General features: G+C 36.5%; 1 protein-coding gene across 1 annotated transcript; it reads left to right on the top strand.

The window, feature by feature from the left end:
• Positions 1–6,683: 6,683 nt before the first annotated feature.
• LOC143627993 (zinc finger CCCH domain-containing protein ZFN-like) lies at positions 6,684–11,122 on the top strand. Its single transcript, XM_077097692.1, has 6 exons — positions 6,684–6,913; positions 7,007–7,069; positions 7,191–7,310; positions 7,625–7,918; positions 9,032–9,346; positions 10,647–11,122. The coding sequence occupies exons 1-6, from the start codon at positions 6,794–6,796 to the stop codon at positions 10,881–10,883; spliced, it is 1,149 nt and encodes a 382-aa protein (XP_076953807.1). The 5' UTR covers positions 6,684–6,793; the 3' UTR covers positions 10,884–11,122.
• The last annotated feature ends 13,913 nt before the right edge of the window (positions 11,123–25,035 follow it).

Genomic DNA, 25,035 nt, shown 5'->3' with positions numbered 1-25,035 from the left:
TTGGCAGATGGACGTACCTAAGAGATAGGAAATGATTTTGGACCAGGTGACACAACGACAAGCAATTAGTTGCAAAAAAGAAAGACGGCCAAAAATAAAAAAGAACACGAAATGATAGTTACAAAATTGAATGAACAAAACTCATTATCCACCGTATATTTAAACCCATAGGGGTAAATGCGGCAGATGGATAGGTGGAGGCTCCACGCCAAGAAACCAATAAGAGAATGACACACGGCGCGGAATTAGGAAAATTATGCGCCGCCATGCAAAAGTATTTATAATCACCTGAAGTAGATAAAGGCTAGAACAATACATCCAATAACATCATTACAGCTAGACGTCAGTAAGCAATTCATAAGCTATCCCCATAATTACCCTCATAAATAACCGTCAGAATCAAGCAACGCAAATAAAAAGATAAGTCAAATATTCCACCCGCAATATCAATAGCGGATGAAACAATGGACTGGGGGGGGGGGGGGGGGCTTGGGGAGGTAGGGTACCAGATAACCCATAACAAATGGTAAATCCTCCAGGAAGCAGAAGATCTCCCCGCGGATATCCACCCGCAAGAAGAATATCTTCTGCATGGAGAGATACACATCTCTCGAGGAAGAAATACTTGACAAAGCATGAGTTAATAGACAAAGTGGAAGACTTGTCAGGACGAAGCACAAGCTAACATGTGGCAAGGGATAGACCAATCACAGGCTGGGATCCCGGTGCTATCCACGAACGCGCGATGCACCAATGAAAAAAAGGCCAGCACGGTGCCTGCCCACGACAAGGAATTCTGTATGCCAGACTGTCAGATCCGGCTCTTGGGTTAGGCAACCCGGGCGACTGGCCGGGGCACTTAATATTTGGGGGGCACAATTTTTTTTAATATATATATTTTATAAAAAAAATTTATAAAATAGGTATAAATCTTAATCCTTTTATTAGATATTAAGCTCAATTTTTTTTACCCATAAGTCATTTGAGATATTGGGCATACGGGTATTTTTATTTTGTTACTCGTTAAGGCCTATGGGCCTTTTCATTTCAGCTCGCCCGATGCATTTAAATTCTTGGAGACGACCCTGAGTGTTCAACCAATCAGGAGCCATTATCATACACAACCATGAGAATAGAATGTTCCATTAAGTGGGACAACTGGCTTAATCCTTCTCCTTCCTTTCAGCTGTAAATACTACATGAGCATCAACGGTAAAAGGATCTTCACTCTCTCAGATTTCCGATAAGAATACTCATCACTTACCATATTGATCCTCGCGCCGGAGGGTGGTTACGAGAAGAACCCCCCCTCCTCCCAATTCCCCTTCTTGTAACAAGCTCATGGTGTTTGGTCTTACAGGTCACGGCAGTCGGAGCTTTAAACTATCGTTTGTGTAGTACCCCGGAAAACATTAAGTCGAGTCTACCAGGGGTTGGTTTAGTGTTAATCCCTTTTCAATTAAGATATTAGGTTAAATATACTAAGTGTTAAGTTAATGTTTCTTCACCAACATATAAATTAGATTAAGTTAGCTTGTTTGCTTTGAAATTGTAACCGGTGAATATGAGACAGCTTTACCCAATCATTTTACAGTATTTATTAACACACAATGTTTGTAAACACTAGATTCCAACTTTACACGTGTAAGAAACGATATTTTTAAAGTGATAACAAAAAAGCGTTGCACGTGTTGACTGAAACACCAGAAAGAAAGAAGCCCAATAATGCGTGCGTCATACCACTTTCCCCTCATTACAATATCGTGTCGGGTGGTGCGCGTGTGATAATAATAATAATAATAATAATCTATAATAATCTATACCATATATAATGAATTAATGACAAATTAAGACACTTGAATTAAGAAATTTATAAGTTACGAAGCACAAAATACAACTATGAAGTAGAGTAAAAAATTCATTATAAAATCAAAGCTCACTTCTTTTTAATTTGTTTTAAAATAGTTACATTTTTCCCCTTCAATTATAATCATTCTATTGCTTATATATAGTAACAATTATTAATCTTTACATTCACTCATATTTTAGTTATATTTTCAATTTTAACCAAACTTCGCTCACGATTTTTAAACAGTAATAACTTTTTAATTCGTATTTTTTTTTAAAAAGATGTACCATAAAAACGAGCATATTTTTTTCTTTAATTTGAGTATGATATTGTTATAGTTTTTCCAGTTAAAAAAATAACATTTTTGCGTAGGGGTGTTTGCGGTATGGTTTTGATGGATTCAAGTTAAACCGTGTACTTAACTATTAGTAACGTTTTTTTTCATCGAAAACCGAAACCGAACCATTAAAAATTAAAAATGAATGGCCAAAAGCTAAAGGAAAAGAATCAACCGTGAAATCAAACAGATGATCAGTTTCCATGGTTTTATGGTTTCAAACCAAACAATGAATACCCATAAACTTGATACGTGTTTAAAAAATCTATGTTTCCCGCTGCATCGCGCGGGCACTTGTCTAGTAATAATAATAAAAATTGGTGGTGTTCTTCATGTGTTGCACGGGAAACTTGGCAACGAACGTAAACATTAAAACACCAATATACAAACATATCGTGGTGACTATCACTTCGACATAAAATAAGTTTATCTAAATTTAAAAAACTTTGTTCTCGGTATACAAAAACATTGAACGACTATCACTTCAACACAAAAGTTTTTTATATATAAATATTAAAAGAACTTGGTCGGTATTTGTTCGGCTAATTACGGTATCAAGGCGATACCAACACTCGTTATATAGATTATAATACAAAATAGATACTCTATTGTGTATACAACTCTGTCTTTAACAAACCTTGTACACTTTACTGCAAATACAAATCCGTTTTAAGTGACATGGCGTGGATGTGTTAGCGAACAAATTAAAACAATAAAAATTATAGTGGTTAATATGATAAACAAATTTTGAAAAAGATTAAAAAATAAATTAAAAACATTAAAATTCTGAGGGCTAAAGTACAAACCAAAGAAGTTTATTATTGCAATCGATGTTGATGACTTCTCTTTCATTTGAATTTGCAAATTACAAAATTGTCCATGTTATTAAAGCTAAAAATTATAAAAAGGTACAAGTTAGTGTAGCTTTAGATTTCTAATTATATATAGTATAATATTTAGTAGCTAAAATTTTGAATAACTAAATAACTTCTATTATGGTAACTGATGTGCTTATAGAAATTAAAACAACTTAAATAAATTTGTATTACAATATGGATAAAGATATATTTGGAACACCTCACTTTATCAAACCAAACTATTATTTTTATTATATTTAACCAAATTATTAAAGTTCGGCAGACTAAAACTCAAATATAACCTTTCAAACAAAATAACCTGGCTGGGCGTGAACGATCTGGTCGCCACGCACACCACTACACCTTTGCATGGACGGCAGGTGCGGCTAGCCGGAGTGGAGCTGACCGCGGGGTTTTGTAGCCGTTGGAGTGTGGGGAAAATAAAAAAAATAGTTGTTGAAAGGCCAAACATTTTATATATTTTTTAAATTACAAACCCTACCACTTTCACCATAAATAACAACCCCATTTTATAAAAACAACACACCATTCTCACTCTCTTTCTCTCTACTAATTTAAAAATCTCCCTAAGTCTCTCAAATTTAAAACCATGTCGGGCTCGAGTTACGGTAATATCAACATCAACGACTCTCGATTTATCGAAGGATTGAACTACTTGGACGAAGCTCAACATAAAAAAACCGTTTCAAGAGTTTGGCTTTTCTAGCCAAAGACTTTAGCCACCTACCGTCATCCGACCAAGCGATAATGGAGGAAGAAAAATATCGTATTCGGAAGGAATTGACGACAAAAAAATAAAAACGCTATTCTATGTATTTTTTTCTTTTCCTTTTTATTTAAGTTTTAATGAAGTATTTTAATTTATATTTGTGTGTATAACAAAAGTAAAATATAAAAAATAAATTCAATCAAGTCCCAATTCACCCGAACTACTACACCCTCTAGGGGCTTGACCATGTGCCATGTCAACACCTATATGACGTAAATATATTGGATCACTTGAGATTAGATCAAGCCCCATTTAGCTTAAACGATTTGAACATGGGATACCCCACTCTTCAACGTGAACAAGACTCTTTTCTTGTAAATCTTCTATGTTAACAAATTATATCATAAGATAAATATCATAGACCCATTGTTTTAAGAGGCTCATGATTGTTAAAAAAATAAAATGTATATTTTATATATAATTTTGTTTTAACATAAATGCTTACAAAATGACTCTTTAGTTGAATGAAAAGTGTTCTAGTATTTGAATACAAAGGTAATGGGTTCAATTCTCACGATAAAATAACTTAAATAAACATAAATGAAAGTTTTTTTTATATAAAAAAGAACACTTATTGTGAGATTTGTTTTGGACTTTTGAAAAACAATCTTTATGGTAAAATTGTCAAATAATCTATTATATAACTTAGAACACGATTTTAGAACCTGTTTTTTTATTCGTCCAAGGCCCAAAAGTTTAACGAGTTCTCGGAGACAGCCATGCTAAGATTTACGAGCCAGAGTCACCATAGTCGGGTTTTACCGAACATACCACACACTAATACGCTGCCGCAGCAACATGGCGGGTACAAAACTAATTTACATATAAAAACAAACAAAATGGGCACCAAAATTTAAAATAGCAATATTAATACATATAATAATAAATTATAATAAGAAAAAGGGAAAAAAGCAAAGAAGAGATGACTGGAGTGTTTTGGTTTGGGGGGGGGGGGGGGGGGTGGTTTCGTTGGGGAAAAATGGTTGGTTGGTTTTCATTCTCTCTCTTACTGTTGTTTTGTGGAGAGCAGACAACGAACCAAAATCTCTCTCTCATCTCTCTCTCTCTCTCTCTCTCTCTCTCACATTTTCGGAACCACCGGCGAGATTACTCTCACTCTTACATGTGATTGCCGGAGACTGAATTTCTCCGCCGGTGAACAACAACGTCGTTTCTACTCCTCTCAATTCCAATTCCGTAGCTACTCTCCTCTCCGAGGTGATTCTTCATCTCTGTTTCTAGATCTGTTTTCTTTCTTAATTCTCATTTCGTTCAATTCCAATATCTAATCTATTCAATTACGAATAGCTGGTGATCGTTTGATCTCGATTTCCTCTTTCTGATTTTTCATCGAGCTTCTCTTCTCTTCATGTGATTGTTTGAAATATTATCTATATTTTTTTTATTGTGTTATTAATAATATGTTAATAATTTCATGATATCATATCAGTCATGAGTTTAATCATGTACTTGTTTTTTACGGGTTTCTAGTTGCTAGAGTTGGCAGGCACTTGGCAGTTATAGATATATCTGCTTTTCTTGTTATTATATTATTATTCTATAAAGAAACTTTAGTTTTTTTAATTAAACGCATTAGTGGTAAACACTTTTGTAATTTATCTCATAGTATTGAAATGTATTTGTAAATATATATTTATACTGGTGGTTAACCACTGAATATTTAGAAATCATTATATTCATGAATGATGTCTGAATACATGTGAAATTCACATACACGTAGTTCCTATGAATTCACAAGTCTGTTTTAATGTTTCTAAATATTTAGTGGTTATCATTTGAACTGAACCCTGTATGTACGTATATTTATAGTGTTGGGATATGTGAGAACCGCTAAATATATATGAAACTGGATGAAAACAATGTTATACAGTTGCGTTGTGCGAATACACTGTTGTTCTTCTATTGATTCAACATATATTGTGTTCTCATTTGAATACATTGTATCTGCTTGTGTGTCTTGTGTATGAATTATTATTCAAGTACATGTTTATATATGTAACTTGCTTTCTTTTAATTAAAACTAGCAATAAAACGATCCAATTATAATAGAGAGACATGTAATCAAACATGCGCATGATTAATCTTTACTCCTTTGTAACTTTTAAGAAAATGTAACTTGCTCTCTTTTAATATGTCACTGCACTTACATATTATATATCTAACTTTTCACCATATAGATTAGTCATGCACTTAAATATGAAAATGTAGCTTTTCAAATAGGCTGATTACATATGCAACTTGCTTTCTTTTAATCTATTTGAGGAAAGCAAGTTACATTTTCCTTCATATATGCAAGTGAATAGACTTGTTTTATATGTAAGTGCATGATTATATATGCAATATTACTTGCTTTCTACAAATAGAGAAACAATAAGAATTGATTCAAGTCCATAATAACAAAGAGTATGCGTTTGCAATTGACATGAAGTATTAACAAAACAGGAAAAAGTTGAGGAAGAATATATGTTGTTGCATGAGTAATTATTTTGATTCAGTGAGAACCGCTAAACATCTAGAACTGTTTTATTCACTGATGAATACGTGTGTTCACCCGTGAATATATTATACAATTGTGAATATAATATAGTTCTAATGATTTAACATATAGTGTATTCATAGGAGAGTAAAATGACAATTTTATATATGTACATGTGTGTGTGTGTGGTTTTATATGTTGCTTTGTTTATAAATAGAAACCATAAGAATTGATTCAAGTTCACAATAGCAAAGAGTATGTGTAAGCAATTGGCATATAGTATTAACAAACATAGAGTAAAAAAGTTAAGAGAAAGAATATTTGTTGCAAGGGTTAAGTGTTACATGAAGACAAAAGAACAGATTCATACTTGGGCATCTTTTTAATTAATCCAGATAAATTAACACAAATTCATAATATTTCAGATGTATGGTCAAAATTAAACTTGTGATCTGCGGAAGTAATGGAAGTGGGACCTTATCCTGTGCGTGAAGGAGAGCCCGACTGTTCTTATTACATCAGAACCGGCCTTTGTAGGTTTGGAGCAACATGTCGTTTTAATCATCCTCCTAACAGAAAACTGGTAACGGGTCAACCCGATTTGATCAATAATAATAATTATTTGTGTTCGTTTATTGTTTTCTCTATTTATTATAACGTCCTAATTTGGTTCTAGGCCATTGCAACTGCCAAAATGAGAGGAGAATATCCAGAAAGAGCAGGACAACCTGAATGTCAGGTAAGTATCTATTCTCAAGTGTTAGAAAATACTCTTTTGTTTATTTGTTTGTGATTATAAATATATACTGATTAATTATTGGTGTTCTATTTCATTTTCTTTTTTTCCAAATTTATGACAGTACTATTTGAAAACGGGTACTTGCAAATTTGGAGCAACATGCAAGTTTCATCATCCCCGTGGCAAGGCTGGGATTGCTGGAAGAGTTTCACTAAATGTCTTGGGTTATCCACTTCGAACGGTTTGCATCTGCATCTACTATTGTTGCGTTATAAAAAACCAACATTCTTTTTCATTATGCAAAAGAAAAAAGTTTCCAAATGTGCAATTTTGTTATATTGAAGTCGGAAATTTGTTTGGTTTGTTTACATGCCTAGTTATACATACATGTTAAATGAGTTCAAGACTTTAATATACCAAAATTAGGTTGAGCATGTTGGTTTTTGATGCTATTAGCATTTAGCTTCCTATCGTTATATTTACTTTACTAGTTCTGTTTTTTAAAAAAGTAATATTAACAAATATTGACATGCAAGCTCTTTGTTTGTGATGCAGAATGAGGCTGAATGTGCTTATTATCTAAGAACAGGACAGTGCAAATTTGGAAGCACCTGCAAGTTCCACCATCCGCAACCGTCTAATATGATGGTTTCGTATCGCGGTTCTCCAGCGTATCCTACAGTCCAGTCACCAACCAGTCCAGGTCAGCAGTCATACCCAGGAGGATTGACCAATTGGTCTTTGTCTAGAACTCCTTTTGTTAGTCCACGCTGGCAGGCTCCTTCAAGTTATGTACCAATGCTTCTGCCACAAGGTGTGGTTTCAGTACCAGGATGGAGTGCATACAGTGTAAGCTGTCTTTTGATATATGTTGTTTTATTATACATCACTCTTATCATTAATTCTTAATAATATAACAGTGGTTTACTTTTATATAAATGGGTGGTTTGGCTAACGGATCGATACGGGTAGGGGTGTAAACAACCCAATCTGAGTTAGTAGTTTTTTCAAGCTCGAGCTAGGATAGGGGTCAGCTCATTTGTTATTTATTAATTAATATGTATACATTTTTAATTTTATATATTATATATGATTATAACTAAAATTTGTATATACAACATAGTATTTATAATTTTTAAAATTTTATAATATTTTTTATATAATAACAGATATTATATAAATATAAATTATACTGACATTTTTAAATAATAGGCTAGCTTGATAAGTGAAGCTCAGGCTAAGATTCGGCTAGTTTAGTATATATTAATAAACATATATGCATTTGTAATTGATTATTCTGTATGCTTAGAATTAAAATATGTATGTATGACAAAATACATACTATTTAATTAATTTTATCATATTTTTATGCATAATAATATCATTTAAGAACTCTAAAATAGTTAAGAACTCTAAGGAACCCTTAAAAACTAAATTATTTTTTTTTGTATATTAACATTATTTAAGAGTAGTTTTATCATATTTTATATAAAATTTTTGATTACATATATTATTTACAAGTTTACATACATGTAAAATTTATGTACTAACAAATTTACATAGGTGTAAAACAAAACATAGATATGCATAAAAACTAATTTTCAAAATTGTAATTATAGATATAGATATAAAAAATGATAAAACTACTCTCAAAGAACATTAACATACAAATTTTTTTATAAAAAACGTTAGTTTTCAAGGGTTCCTTCAAGTTCTTAAATAATTTAACAATTCTGTAATGATACTCATCCTAATAATATATACAATATAAATATGAGTTATATAAAAATTACTTAAAGTAGTTTGAGCTCGATAAGTGAAGCTTGGGCTCAGGCTCGGTAATTAAACAAGCGCATGTTTAGGCTCGGGCTCGTTTACAACCAGCTCGATTCATCTTCTGAAACTCAAGAAAACACCAGCTTAGTCAACTTCATAATCTTACATTTTGAAGATTTTGTTCAGGGTCAACTTGGGTCAATTTCATCTTCAGAAAATCAACAACAAACTGGTGGAAATGGTCAGAATTATGGCACTTCAAGTCAAAATGAAGCAGCTAATGAAGCACTGCAAGGAAATTATCCTTCATACCGTACCGGATATTACGCATTACCAAGCGAAAACGTCTTCCCAGAAAGGCCCGGTCAACCCGAATGTCAATTTTACATGAAAACCGGTGACTGTAAATTTGGTGCAGTTTGTAGATTTCATCATCCAAGAGAAAGAATTCTTCCTGTCCCTGATTGTGCTCTTAGCCCAATAGGCCTCCCTTTACGTCCGGTTAGTTTCGTTCTTGGCCCAGTGGACCTACTCCAGTCATGCTTATATAGGTTCTTAACAGAGTAATTTGGGTGCCAATCGTGTCGGGTTGAGGGGTTTGGGTTGTAAAAAAACATCAAATCTAACCGACACCCAATTAAAATCACCAGAAAGCGACTCGCTTAACCTATTTATCTAAACTTGTCAAACAGGTGGCATGTCATAATCAAGTTGTAAACATGTTAATCAGGTTGCTCATTTGTTAGAAAAATGGTTTAAACGGGTAAGGGGGTCAACCTGTTTAATATACAGAATGGGGGGTCGATGTGTTTAATTCAACTGGTCAACTCAAACATGACACATTTAATTAAACAGGTCAACCTGAACACGACCCATATAATATACTTATTCATGTAAAAATCATCAAAGCTAACCTGCACACAATTAAAATTGTGTAACCTGGACATGACCTGTTTAACCTACTTATCTAAACGGGTCAAACTGGCAGGCAGTGAGATAGTTTTAATCGTGTTAATCTGATCGGTGTTTGTAAAAAACGGGTTAATCTGGCCATAAATGGGTTAGGAGGTCGACGCATTTAATAAACAGGTTGGCGGGTCAACCTAATTACTTAAAAATGTTAAGCAGGTCAACCTGAACATGACCTCTTTATTTATTCCGGTGCAAACATCAAACTTAACCCAAAAACACTTAAAGTCGTCTAATTAGAGCATGACCCGTTTAAACCATCTACCTAAACGTGTCAAGAGGTTGACAAGTTGGTGGGTGGTAAGCAACTTGTAAATGTGTTAATCTTGTCAAAACTCAAAAATGGGTTAAACAGGTAAAATGGGTTAAACATGTCAATCTAAACACCACCCATTTCATTAAACCGGTCAACCGGAACTCGACCCATTTTACCCATTTTTCAAAGCTAGTCAAACAGGTTGACTGACCGGTGGATTAGTAATCACTAATCAATTTTAAATGTGATAATCGAGTTGATGGTTTTAAAAGATGGGTTAGACGGGTTAGTTGGTCGACGTGCCTACTTAAACGGGTAAACAGGTCAAGCTAAGCGCGAATCCTTTACTTAACCAGGTCAATCACACGACTCATTTCTTGAACGATATGATAACCCAAAACCTAATTGTTTTCAATTTTAAACGTGTAGTAATCAAGTTGTAAACGTGTTAATCGGGGTTAGGAGGACGGCTTGTTTAATTGAAGAACACGACCCATCTAACTGAACTTGGCTCGTTTATTAAACACGTTAGAAATTGTGACCCTATAATATAATAAATAACAATTTTTATTATAGGGAGAGCCATTATGCATATTCTACTCTCGTTACGGTATATGCAAATTCGGGCCAAGTTGCAAGTTTGACCACCCAATGGGAGTCTTCGCTTACAACATCTCAGCATCCACGTCGGCAGCAGACAGTCCAACTGTGCGCCGCTTTTTAGGCTCATCTTCGACAAGTGGCGCATTAAATATGACCCCGGAAAGAAGACAAATTTCCACAAGTGACGACAACATTGACACAGAGGGATGAACATGAGCCTCTCACGTGACTTCTATTTCCACAATCCTTTGAAAAACAAAAAAAAGTTTGTAACTTTATTTATATTGCTGGAGATGTACATAATACATGTTAAAGTCAACCTGTTCTTAAAGATCAACCTGAAGAACTGTGTTGATACTTTGTACAACTCCTCATTTTTGTCACATTTGGTTTAACTTTAACCTCATGTGAGCACTCAATCTATTTCAGAGTCATGTTTTTCTGATTTCTATATCTTTTGCTTATTTTATGCTTTTTATTCATTTGGTTTTGAATTTTACTGTCCTATCTCATCCGAATTAGAAATGTGTTTAACTGAACCGATTAAACTGATTTATTCTGTTTATATGGTTTGGTTATCCGATTAAAGAGGTTATATACGGTTTATTTGATTGAATTTGGTTTGGTTATTTGTATAAGCAAGATTTGTGGAACCGATAACCAAACCGGAAACCAAATTCACAATTCGGATGTGATAACTAACTAAACCAAACCAAAATCAGAATTCGCATTTCAATTCTTTTTTTTGCTCACAGATACGATTTGATTTCAGGTTTTTCGGCTTTATTGCATACCCTATCGCTTTTGCTTCCAATATTTGTTAATTTTCTCTACTTATATTACTATTAGTAGAGGTGGAAACTTGAACCGGTCAGGCTGGTTGGGTACTGATCAAACGGGTTTTGGTTAAAATGGGTCAACTTTAGTTTGGGCGGAGCTGGCTGAACTGTTTGATCATTTTTTGTATTTTTATTTTATTTTGTAAAGCATTCGGTTTATAACATTATAAAGACTTTGGGCGACTTTTAGCCCATTTGATCCGACGTAGTTTCGGTATTTTATTTATTTATTTTTTTGAATTTGAGTAATACCTTTTGTAACCAGTCGTGCTTTATATGTGTGTACAAATCCACACATGTCGGTTTTTTCTGGAAAATTCACTTGCTCTTTATTGCCCAAGATTCAGGGGTTAGCTCAATCAAGTCCGAAACTTGATTGTCACGCATAATGATGTGATCTAAATTATATACAAATTCAATAAATATTTTTTACACTTTTGAATTATTTTGAGTTAGTTTTTATTGAACGTTACTTCTAACTGGTTCACATTCAAATTTTAATCGCTTATAGAGACTACAAACTAGTTAGAAGAAAACTTGAGATACTATAATACTAAATTATGTTCATAATATTCTTAAATATTACAATACTAGCTTTTAGCCCACGTGTTACGCGGGTTTATTTAGTTTTTTTTTTATATTATTGTAAACTTGGTGAGGCTTATGTAACTAAATCCTTGCAATATCCATATGAGATACTAAAAGAAACATATCATTAATATTTAGTCTAATTCTATAAAATTAAAAATATCACTTCACACAATTTGTGTATTTATATTATTTTTTGGGCCCAACAAATTGATGCTCAAGTTTACTTTTACGTTTTTACCGTTCATGTTCATTCATATATATTAATTTGTTTGTGTTCACTAAATGTCTGTGAACCATTTGTTTACACTGTTAACAAACACAACATAAAAGAACACGGACATGCTCATGATGTTAACGAACGGACATGGACAGAAAACCACATTCGTTTAACTACTCCTGTTCTATCATTTGCCCAGTTAAAGTTAAACAAACAAGCACGAACATGTTATGCCCGTGTTCATTTGATTTGTTCAACATTCCTAACATAAGATGCAGTCCTTTTTTCTTTCCAGTTTGACTCACCACCATGTTGTAAAACTTATAAAATACAAAATTAACAGGAACTATTAACATATATGGATTAAATAGCTTTGTGTTCACATGTATCAGTGGAGATTATAATGTCTAATAATCATGGAAATGACACCTCACACCCATATCAAAGGTTATACGAATATATAAAGTATGTTATGTTTGTAGTTTAAGTTCAGTTTGTTTGTTGTACGCTTGCATGCTCTGTTTGGTGATGCATCGTACGGAAATAGAGAGCCTAACTTTGGGATGTATATATCTTTTAATTGATCAACTCAAATGGACTCTCATGGATATATCAAATCATTGTGAGCACAAATGCTTCGATCATTGTGGATATATCAAATGTTTAATCTTGATTTCAGTTGCAGGGTAATAACAATGCAATGATGTTTGTGTCCGACCACTTCTATTTTTTTTTCCTTGATGAGTCTAACTCAAAAACCACAACATATCTTATAAATAACGTCAATTTTAAACCAAAGAGCATTGCATGTTTCTTCCCACCATTTAGTGTGTCTCAAATAATCAAATGAAACATACGGTACCCATGTATGTTTAAACAAAGCATATACTGTTTAGTCAAAGCTATTTTTCTATGGTTAAATGTGTGTTACGCGGGTTACTATAAATTTTTTTTATTTTTAAAAACATGGCAATGATGTTATATTTGTAATAATTTAAGTGAGTCAAACATTGTTGATAATATTATGTTTAACATCATGTTTCGAGATTGTTTTAATTTAGCTTTTTGATATAATTGTGAATATATAATTTTGTTTCATAACGTGTTTTGGTTTCTATGTAAACATAAATATTGTAATAAAATCAAAGGTTATATATATAGAGCAAGGTTATAATAAGAAGTAGATTTTTTCTAAAAAGTAAAAAGTGCAGAAAGTGTGTTTTCACCACTATATCTAATAAAACACACCGCACAATAAACACATCACAACTAAAATTAAACACACCGCATAATAAACACACTATCCATATCCATCATCAGATCAACATATCTAACACACCAGATTACTTCTTAGACTTCTTAGACACATTCTACTTCTTATTTTAACTCCACCATATAAATATATATATAAAGTATGTTATATTTGTAGTTTAAGTACAGTTTGTTTGTTGCACGTTTGCATGGTCTGTTTTGTGATGCATCATATGGAAATAGAGAGCCTAACTTTGGAATGTATATATCATTTAATTTATCAACTCAAATGGGCTCTCAAATGCTTAGATAATTGTAGATATACCAAATGCTTAATCTTGATTTCATGTGCATGGTAATAAGAATGCCATGATGTTTGTGTTTGACCACTTCTACTTTTATTTCTCGATGAGTATAACTGTAACATCCTACTTTCGTTAAGAATTAATAAAATAAATTTTGTTTATATTATAGTGTCTCGTTTATCAGTTTAAATAAATAAACTAATAGAAGACGGGCTTGGACTTTAAAAAATGAAAGAAGAGATGGAATGTGCCTTAGGCCATGGGCTTAAGAGAGTATAAATACCCCTTAAACCATAATCCTTTCCATTTATATTCATCTCTACACGATAGCCTACAGCACCAAAAACACACACAAACACTATCCTATAACCTGAGCCAAGATCCGAAGGTGGAAAACCGAACCCGTTGGTGCAAGATCGTTGGAACGAACCAAACCACCATCAAGACTAGGCCGTGTTCGTAGATCGACTCGTTTAAGGTACGTCTATGACTAGAACTTGTTCGTTTAGGTTCGGATTTTGTCTGGAAATCATAGATCTATGTGTAAATGTTAAAAACGAATCCAAAGCAACAAACCTCACTGAAATCCGTTAACAATTAATGGGTTAATCGTTTGTATTATGAACCGGATTTAGAATTGGACAAATTGCACCCCTTAAAACCCGATGTTTGAACGAATGTATGATTAGGGTTTGTAGACGATGTGATTGCGAGCTCAATGGTACCAAATTCGTGTTATTTCGTTGGGATTTGAGGCCTAATTGCAGATCTGATGAAGGTTGACTGTTATTGTTCTTGACGATTTTGACTTTGACCCTTGAGTCAAAGTCTGGATATGAACTGGGATGATTCGTTATGACTGATCAATTCATTACGCGATCATAACGAATGGGACTAATTCGTGTGATTTAATAACGAATAAACCTTTAATTCGTTATCTGCCCATTCGTTATATCAAGATGACGAATCAGGCCACGTCAAGATAACGAATTAGGCTAACGAACTAGGATAACGAACCAGATAACGAATCAGGTGAATCGTTACTTGCTAATTCGTTATGATAAGATAACGAACTAGATGACGAATCAAGTCATGATACGATAACGAATCAGATAGCGTATCAGGCTTAATTCGTTATAGAGAATGAGTTAGCGAATTAAATAATAATTTAAAATCCTAATGACATAACCCCAGCCAGGGGCTCTGCTCCTTGGACCCCGCTAGGGCCTGCCGCCCCTAGAACCCCGCTGCCCCAAGACCCCCGTTCATTGAGGGTTATAATTAAACTAGATAGCACGATACAAGTAGTTATAGTTAATTAATATATGTGATTATTATACAGTTAGCCGTGCACAACTAAGTAAAGTGTATGTCTTATATGACAACTAACGGTGAACGTAACCGAATTCAGGTGAGTTTCTAGCCCCACGTCCTTGTTATGTTTTCGGGGCTGTGTGTATACTCGATGTGATTAGTTAATACACTTACCTTAAGTGGTAAGTGTATGTCTTATATGATTCATGTATGATCAAATGCTTGTTGATGCATGAACGATCTTCGGATATTGCATGTAACGTCAAGGGATAGATTAAAACATGATTGATATATATACATATATATATATATGATATATAATTGATGTATGTACGTATGGAAGTTATAATTATGCATGTATAGAAAGGTATGGAAGGTATGGTTAGAAAGGGAAAAGACCCTAATAGTATCCGCGGATGAAGGGAACGGACCCTAATAATATCCGCGAATGTAGGGGACGGACCCTAATAATATCTGCGAATGTAGGGAACGGACCCTAATAATATCCGCGAATGTAGGGAACAGACCCTAATAATATATGCGAATGTTTTAGGATGAAGTATATGTATACGTGTATGTATAAAAGGAAAGAAGGAAAGTATGGTAGTATGAAAGTATGAAGAAAGGTAAAGAACTATGTATGTATATGTACCTTCGGGTGCATATATGAGAATGTGTATGGACGTATTGTATGTTGCTTGATTAACTAGAACTCACTCAGCGTAGCTGACTTTTAGTATGCACGCAGGTGAGTAGGATGAGGCAGCTCACTTGATGAGGACACATGGCAGGGAATTGAAGATACTGGCATCTCAAAGAAATGTTATGATGTTTTAAATACTATGTTTTGATTTTAAATAACTATGAATGTTTGTTAAGACAAGATTTGAAGGTTATGTAATTTGTTATGGTTGAAGTTTTTTTTTATATTCCGCGAAAGTTTTAATTAACTCTGATATTTAGAACTGTGTTTATGAGTAAGTCCAACGTCCAAAGTAGGACACCGGACCGGGGCCTTACAATAACTCGAAAACCACGACATATCTTATATATTGTCAATTTTAAACCAAAGAGCATTGCATTTTTCATCCCACCATTTAGTGTTTCTCAAAGAATCAATTGAAATATGTTTATAATCATCAAGTATGCCACTCTCCTTAAAAGCAGATAATATTGTGAATCACCATCATTATCATTCTCACTCTCCTCATAAACCATGCCATCTTGAGAATCATTATCACTACCACGATCCTCCCAAGCCCATCATGTTGAAAATAAACGCCAGTTGTCTGCTCCAGATTTATCTTTAAAGAATTATACCACATATCAAAGTCAACCAAAAACGTCATTGAAGCAGCTTTTAGGAAACTGTAATCCACATCCGCTAACCAGAGGAGGCGTAAACACCTTCACAACCTTGACACCTTCAAGTAGGAATAATCTATTAACAAAAAAATCATTAGATTCTAAATATGTCGATAACATAGTCCATAGTATATAGCTTGGTTTAGTGATATTCGAAACACCGGGGGGGGGGGGATAAAGCATACCTCAAGAATGGATTATAGTATACTGATGTTCTGATGTTGTCATTTTTTCATACTCCCTCGTATAAGTGAAACATGACATAACCATTAACAGTTCTTATAACAGTCTACTACTTGTAAGGGAGGTACATGAGTTTGCTTGAGTATAGCTAAACTTGATGGGAGCTATGGCAATTCATGAAGTTAATTTCACTCCAACAGGTTGACGAGCTTGAGCTGAGTAAGTTGTGAGATTTATGAAAACTTATTGTTACTTTGATTTAGCTCTTGTGGTTGCATAACTAACCAATGTCAAAAGAGATTTCTCCATCTTTCAAATAGCAATCCTTTATTTCTAGAGTTTAGAGATTTTCCATTTTGATGATAAGATATTATGCATATATCGTATATACAACAGATTGGCTTTTTAACCAAAGCATATACTGTGTAGCCAAAGCAATATCATCTATAAATATATCATGTTACACATTTTTATGTCATTCCATATTTTTCTATGGTTTGTTGCAGATCATTGTCTTTTAACTTTAACAAATACTAAAAAGGCCCGTGAAGCATGTATGTTGTCAAACTTTTCGTTCTTTTGATTGACGAACGCTAACGTTTTCTGTTAAAACCAGTCAGGGTAATTTAGTCATTTTACCCATTTATTGATAAAAATGAAAAATAAAAGAAAACATGTCAAATGAGCGAGTCAAAATTCGTAAATGACTTTATACTAGTATTTAGATTATTTTTTAAGTGCAAAGGGAGATGAATACCTAAATGTGTAATTGTAAGTCCCGGAGAAGGATATTTCAGTGTGCTATCACGTAAACCCGTTGTTAGGTGGAATTTAACAATGGATTGATCAATATAACCACGAACAAACACTATAAACATAGGATTGCTTCAAAAAACACGTTCTATTCAACGTCGGGTGCTTAAGCCCTTTTAAAATGATTACAATAATTCATCAAACTCTCTCGTCTCTCACTGTTTGCGACTAACCAACCCAAACAACCTAGAAACATCATGTATATATAGTATATGCTAACCCTAAGCCCAAACATACACTAAGCCCACTGAAATCATAGATTTTGGTTTAGATTGAATAGCCCAAAACTAAGCCCAGGTACATAGAGCGTAAACTATTAAATATAGCCCAACAATCCCCCCTTGGTCTAGCGCTTAATCCTTACTCTTGCTCAAGTACATCCGCATCAGCTTCCTCGTAAGCGCCTGTCCATAAACATGTTCGTATAATCGACCCACCATTCTAGTATACTCCTTAGCAGCTGGCTCATACAGTGGTTCAGCCATAATCTGAAAGCCACTAAGGGTCTTGATATCCTTTTCGCCGAACTTTAGTAAATATCTTGGATCAACAATACGATACTGTCCTTTATTAAGCATTATAATAATAGTAGTTGTTTCACGATCAAAAGTCCAAAACTTCATTTCACCAAGAGCACCCTCAGAAAATCTCTTGGTGATCGGAATGGACGTCACTTTATTAGTCGGAGGCCACATCACGTTCAGGATTGTCATTTCAGTATGAGGATCATGTACTCCTTTTGCTTTCTTGAGGAAGGATTCATCAACCTGGTTGCATAACAAATATTTAAGGATGATCGGAAGACACTACGTTCTGATTGGAGTTCTTTTTGATCAGCATTTTTCTTTTTATCCTTTCCATTTGTTCAGCGGTCTTTGGTGGAGCAGACAAGTATTTCTCCAGTTGCACAGACGTATCGATATTAGAAGCAGGGCTCAAACTGGAGCCGCTATTAGCAGGAATATCTTGATTATCACCACCAGCCCTTTCACCGCTATCATCACCACTTTTAAAGTCATCTCCAAATCTTTTAGTAAGATTTTGTTGGAGGTCGAGATATAAAGCAGTAAGACCACCCATATTCGCTTGAAGCTCTTGAATCTTTATCTGGATTGCTGGCTTCAAGTTCTTGAATACATACATCCTTTACCACAAAATCTTGTTCAAGCTCAAAGACTCTGCGTTATAAGGCATGTACGTTAGTTCAGCTTCTAGTGCAATCCCCTTGCCCTTATCTTGTAAGAATTTGTCTTTCATGGCAAGGATATGAGCAATCTTGTCAGCTACACTTGAACTTTCATGACCGATCGGGTCAGACGATCCAGATGGTTTAGTGGTAGACTAGATATGTGCCTCGAACTCAAAATCTTGCCTAATATCATCAAAAATCTGATCTTGAGTTTGTTGGGCAGCAACAGACGGGCCTTAATCAGTTTGAGCTTCAACAATAATAGGCTCAGTAGTTGTTGGTTGATTGGTTGGTTGGTGTAAGATCACTAGCCAGCACACCCGGTCTTGGATATTGCTTTTGTTGTTTACGTAGAATAATATTAGTGGCCAGCTCCTCTTTAACATCATCTTTATTATGTGTCACATCGACTGATTGAGGAGGCTTCAATGCATTCAACTGGACCTTCTATTTGAAAGTCTCAAAATCTTTATCTTGTTCAGCAGTAAATACAGATTGTTGTACATGGTGTTCAGTCTCCATATGTTGTGGTATCAGATTCATCATCATCAGATATGGTTTAAAAAGGCAGTTATGGGCCTTTGAACCGGAACCACATGTTTCTCAGCAATGGTGGAAGTAGTAGCAGCATCAACCTAAGTTTCAGCAAACTTCCCAAACTTTACCAACTGATTGAGTCCTTGATATACTACCATGGTCCCTTTCCTCGACTGCTTTATCAACCCAAAAGTATTGGGACCCATAGCCTTCAAGTCGAGTGTAACATCATGAAAATTTCGATCCAAAATCATCAAGTATTCAAAGTTAAAGGACCAAAAATAAAAATATGTTTTTCTTGACCCATTGCGACACACGTAGGATCAGAAGACAACCCATCGCATATCGCGATGGGTATGTTACAAAGCCCAAGACTGGGCAGTGTCGCAATAAGCGATACCCCAAAGCCAACTCGGCAGCTCGTATCGCGCTGATGAGGCATTACTGGTAGTGACATGTGTCCCGACACGTGTCACACATGGCAAGGCTAGTTGTTACGCGACAAGGCTAGTCGTGATACGTGATGACCTACAAAAGGTCCACCGCGTATCGCGATGGATTATTCAATAATTATGTCACTGATCCATCGCGATACGCGATGGATCCTTTGCAAGACCCATCGCATATCGCGATAGGTCTTCAAGCCCATCCATTTCATCACAACTTAATCACTCTCTCTAGAACTTTCTCACTCTACCTCGTTTTGCATGCCACAAACACGACGCTAGTACCTCGTAAACCGTGTCCAACCCCGATATTGCCTCGAAGTACATGCCAACACAAGACGAATCAACACCCTACCTCGAAGTGTGTGCCGACGAGCTTTGAAGGCCTACGTACCTCGATTTACATGCAAGAAGTGTTGATCAAAATTTTATCGATAAACGTGTAAGCGTGGAGGTGCTACCCGATAGTTTAGAAATTTTAAGCCAATCAAGGAAGGGGTTCTTCCTAAGTAAAATATTATAATAATATTTTAAGCCAATCTCGAAGAAATGCAGTGTTTAGAAAATCTAAATGACCAAACTAAAGGTTTGAGTATTTATAATAAAGAACGGTATATTGAACTAAAGGTTTGAAAAGAAAATATAATCGAGGTAAAGATTATACAAAAAGGACTAAAGGTCTGTGACACCCGGTAATTTCCCAATCCCATAAACCAAGTAATCAACCTAATTATTAGGTGATTGTGAATATTATGCGCGCCATGTTATGATCAGCGCGGGCATATGTTATATGCGCCATGCGCGAATGCGATGCGCGCCATGTTATGATCAGCGCGGGCATATATTATATGCGCCACACGCACAGGTTTTTGTTGTGTTTCCATGACAACTTAATTTTATGTCGTTTCTGTCTAATGGGTTGCATACCTCTTCAATGATCAATAAGTAAAACTATGTTCAAACAATATCCTAATTTCCTAATTAAGACCCAAATCATTTATGCGCGCGCGGAAAAAGGGAACTAACCTCCCCGCATGGCGGGAACATTGAGAGCTAGTTTGTTTGAAGCTCCAAGATGGAATTGACTTCAACATAACTGATCACTATGTTGAAATACCAAGACCTCATGGAGAATCTACAAATGAAACTCAACGTCCCTGACTACGAGAAGGTTACGCACCTACCCGCATAAAAAAAAAAGGAGTTATGTGCGACACCTGCGGGAAGAATCCCCGCGGGACACCTTAAAACTAAACCCTTTACGCATGAACGTCTGCACAGAAACCAACCACCTTTTCGCTTAAATCCAAAAGTTCACCCTATTAATAAACTCTGAGAACGCTGGTTCCAGCAGAGCCAGATGGACCCGCAGGATTCCTTATAAGGACGCCTGCGCAGTGATACGCGCAGGATTCGTTACAAGGACGCTTGCGCGAAGACCAACTGGAGCCGCCGGACCCACAACGTTCAAAGAAATGGCCTACACGCAGAAGGCTATACGCGCAAGGTTACGCGCACAAAACACTTAGTCTATTCTTCAGATGAAAGGGGATTACCCCCGCCCAGAAAGAACCAGTTGCGTGTTTCAGAGATTTTTACCTTTTGACAGCACACTGACAACAGTACCAGGAACAGTACTGTAACACGAAATGTCAACTGTCAGCCGCACCTACTCTCACCAACCACAGTCCTGCATGTACTGTCAAATCAATCAGAATCTTCATAACCACTCCCTAGGACCATCACCCCCATCCCTAAATAAATAATAATAAACCCCATACCTTGTCATCATTACACCCAATATGATAAGATCTCAATCCCCTAAATCAAGGGATTGTGTTCCCTTGAATTTGCCTATAAATATCAATTCTTGAATAAAAATATCACAACCACAAGAAACACACTCCAAACTCCTCTCTTAAACCTGTAATTCTGCACTAACCATCTCCCAAGCATCCGTTTCCAGTTCCATCGCTAGGTAAGCCGAAACTTTAGTCTTGAGATTTACTTTTCTGACCAGCCCTTATATTCTTCGATTACTTGGTCTTAATACACATATTTCTTGTTATTTAAACATATTCTAGACTTCCAATTTCGAGGCTAACACCAAGAAACCCGAATCTCGTTTAATCTCTCTAAACCATCACTTAACAAGAATCACAGGTGAGTCTCACAGCCCCTATTTTCACTGTTTTTAAACTGTTTTCGGGGCGAGGGACACGTGTTTAAATTATGTTTTATCATGGTATATTTACAAGCAATGCAAACGATTATCTGTTCATAGTGTCTATCTTGGTTATCAATGTGAGTGCGCTAGAACGAGAAAGTGATCACTTTATCAATGAAACTCTAAGAGTAGGGACTACTGGTTTGATCAACCCGCTCGTAGGGGTAGCACCTCTTTGCATAGGCGAGCGCCTAGTATGGTCATGGGGTAGTACTACTGGTTAAATTCGCTCGTAGTGGCCGCGCCACTTTGCATGGACGAGCACATAGTTTTCAGAAATGTCCGCGCGAAACCCGCGGGACGGTTTTATCAAGAATATGTTTTAATGATGTTATCAGAACTATGTTTCAATATGGTTTTATCAAGAATATGATGCAATACGATTTATCAAGTCACCGAAACTTGTGAACTCACTCAGTTTATACTGATTCAAATATTTTTACGTGTCTTTCAGGTGGTAATTAAGTAGCGCAAGGGGTCACACGTAGAGCACTTCACGCAGAACAGCTATAAAAATGGTTTTTGGAAGATTTTAGTTCTATCCCTTCCACACGCGTGGTTGTTCCCGCCGTGTAAGGGGATATGGCGCGGAAATCTTCAACGTTTTTCATATTTGGATGTTTTTATATGTTCTTCTAAACAATGTAATATATTTTGTACTAGACATTTCATGAGAAAAGGGAAATTTATTTGAATGTTTGCAATGACCCGTGCTTGATTATCAATCCCCACGCGCGCACGCCCGGCTGTTTCCGCCGTTTAGGGCAGGGGTGACAGATTGGTATCAGAGCACTGGTTATAGCGAACTAGGAAAGAAGTTTTAACCTAGACTATAACCGTAGGGGAATCGCATGAAATATATTTTCAAAGAAAATATTTTCGAAAGAAAAATCACACACACTTAGGAACACGGGTCACACAATGTCTAGTGAACACTAAGGATAAAAACATTATGTGCTCAGGGTACATGCGCTAAGTTTGATATATTTTCACTCTTTCAAGAAAAACGAGAATGCCTCCAACCAGAGCCAAATGAATTACCATGACACCCGAGGAACTCGCAGAAATAATCGCACAGGCGATCGCAACGCATGAGGCCAGCAAGGCCGAATCCAGTCAGGGCCGTCAAGAGACCGAAACCCCAGAACCCGAATCAGGAGCTTTGGACAAAGGATGCTCCTATAAGACATTTATGGCCTGTAAGCCTTGGCCATTCAAGGGCACCGAAGGGGCCATTGGGCTCTACAACTGGATCGACAAAATGGAGACAGTTCTCTCCATTAGCGGGTGTAGTGAAAGTCAAAAGGTCCTTTACGCGACCTGCATGTTCCAAGAAGCGGCCTCGTCTTGGTGGAAGCTTCAAACGAAAACATTGGGACGAGAAGTTGCTCTCCACAAGACCTGGGAGGAACTAAAGGATATGATGATGAAGAAGTTCTGCTCTCGCGCCGAAATTCAGAGTCTACAGCAGGAATTTTGGAACCACGCCATGGTAGGAGCTGATATCGACGCCTACAACAACCGATTCAACGAACTTTGCCAGATGGTGCCGGATATGGCAAACACGGAGGAGAAAAAGATCGAGAGGTATATCTTTGGGTTACCCCATGTTATCAGAGTTCCGCTCAATGCCGCAGCGCCTCCAACCTTTGATGATGCAGTGGCGCGGGCCATCACTCTTACAAGAGATACGGTCCGTGCGGGCATGTTGACCTCGCGCGGGAACGAGCAGCGAACCTCTGACCCCAAGAGAAAATGGAACTCTCACCACCGAGGGTCCGACTCCAAGCAACCACCATTCAAGAGACAGGAGAGCGTAAGGGCTTACGCGATACAAGCCTTGGAGCCACCACGAAGAGGGTACAATGGGCCTCGCCCATGGTGCAGCAGATGCAAGTATCACCACGAGGGTGAATGCGCAAGCATCGTATGCGCCAAATGTAGCAGACCAGGGCACAAGGCGATAAATTGCCATGTCAAAGAAACTGGAGTAAACGATAACTGCTACGCATGCGGGAAGCCAGGACATTTCAGTCGGGATTGCCCGCAAAAGAGAAACCAAGCTCGCGGGGAGAGCCTTTGTGATCAGCGCGGGCGAAGCAAAAGAAGAACCGAATGTGGTAACCGGTACGTTTCTACTTAACGACCATTTTGCATCTGTCTTATTTGATACTGGCGCTGACCTAAGTTTCATATCCACTGAGTTTAAAAACTCCCTAGGCTTAGCAACCAGTAGGCTAGACACGCCTTATACTATAGAACTAGCCAATGGTAGGCAGATACGCGCGAACGAGAGGACTGAGCAATGTGTATTGGTCATGGGAGGTCACGGATTCAATATTAACTTATTGCCAATAGACTTGGGAAGTTTTGACATTGTGGTAGGCATGGATTGGTTAGTCGAGAACCACGCGGAAATTATTTGCCATGAGAAGCAGGTTCGGATCCCACTGTTGAGCGGGGAAACCTTAGTAATTCAAGGGGAAAGAAGTGGAGTTGCGATAAAACTCATTTCGTGTCTAAAGGCGCGCAAGTGCCTGAGGAAAGGATGCTACGCCTTCCTGGCGCACGTAGTAGAGAAGAAAGGAGAACGAAAGATTGAAGACTTACCAGTGGTGCGCGAATTTCCAGAAGTTTTCCCTGAAGATTTGCCCGGATTACCGCCACCGCGACAAGTCGAGTTTCGAATCGACTTGGTTCCAGGAGCTGCACCAGTAGCTCGAGCACCCTATCGACTAGCTCCATCCGAGATGCAAGAGCTATCCAATCAGTTGCAGGAACTATTGGATAAGGGTTTCATACGCCCAAGCTTTTCACCCTGGGGAGCTCCAGTGCTTTTCGTGAAGAAGAAGGATGGTTCATTTAGAATGTGTATTGACTACAGGGAACTGAACAAGCTGACAGTCAAGAATCGGTACCCCTTACCAAGGATTGACGACTTATTTGATCAGTTGCAGGGATCCAGTTATTATTCGAAGATAGATCTACGGTCAGGTTACCACCAACTTAAGGTCCATGAGGAAGATGTGCCGAAGACAGCCTTCCGAACTAGATACGGCCATTATGAGTTCTTAGTGATGCCCTT

The sequence above is a fragment of the Bidens hawaiensis genome, unplaced genomic scaffold (genome assembly GCF_021521415.1).
Source record: "Bidens hawaiensis isolate Kalapana, Puna unplaced genomic scaffold, B.hawaiensis_p1.1 tig00004759_1, whole genome shotgun sequence".
Classification (NCBI taxonomy): domain Eukaryota; kingdom Viridiplantae; phylum Streptophyta; class Magnoliopsida; order Asterales; family Asteraceae; genus Bidens; species Bidens hawaiensis.
The sequence above is the reverse complement of the archived record's forward strand: the minus strand, read 5'-3'. Positions and strand labels throughout refer to the sequence as shown.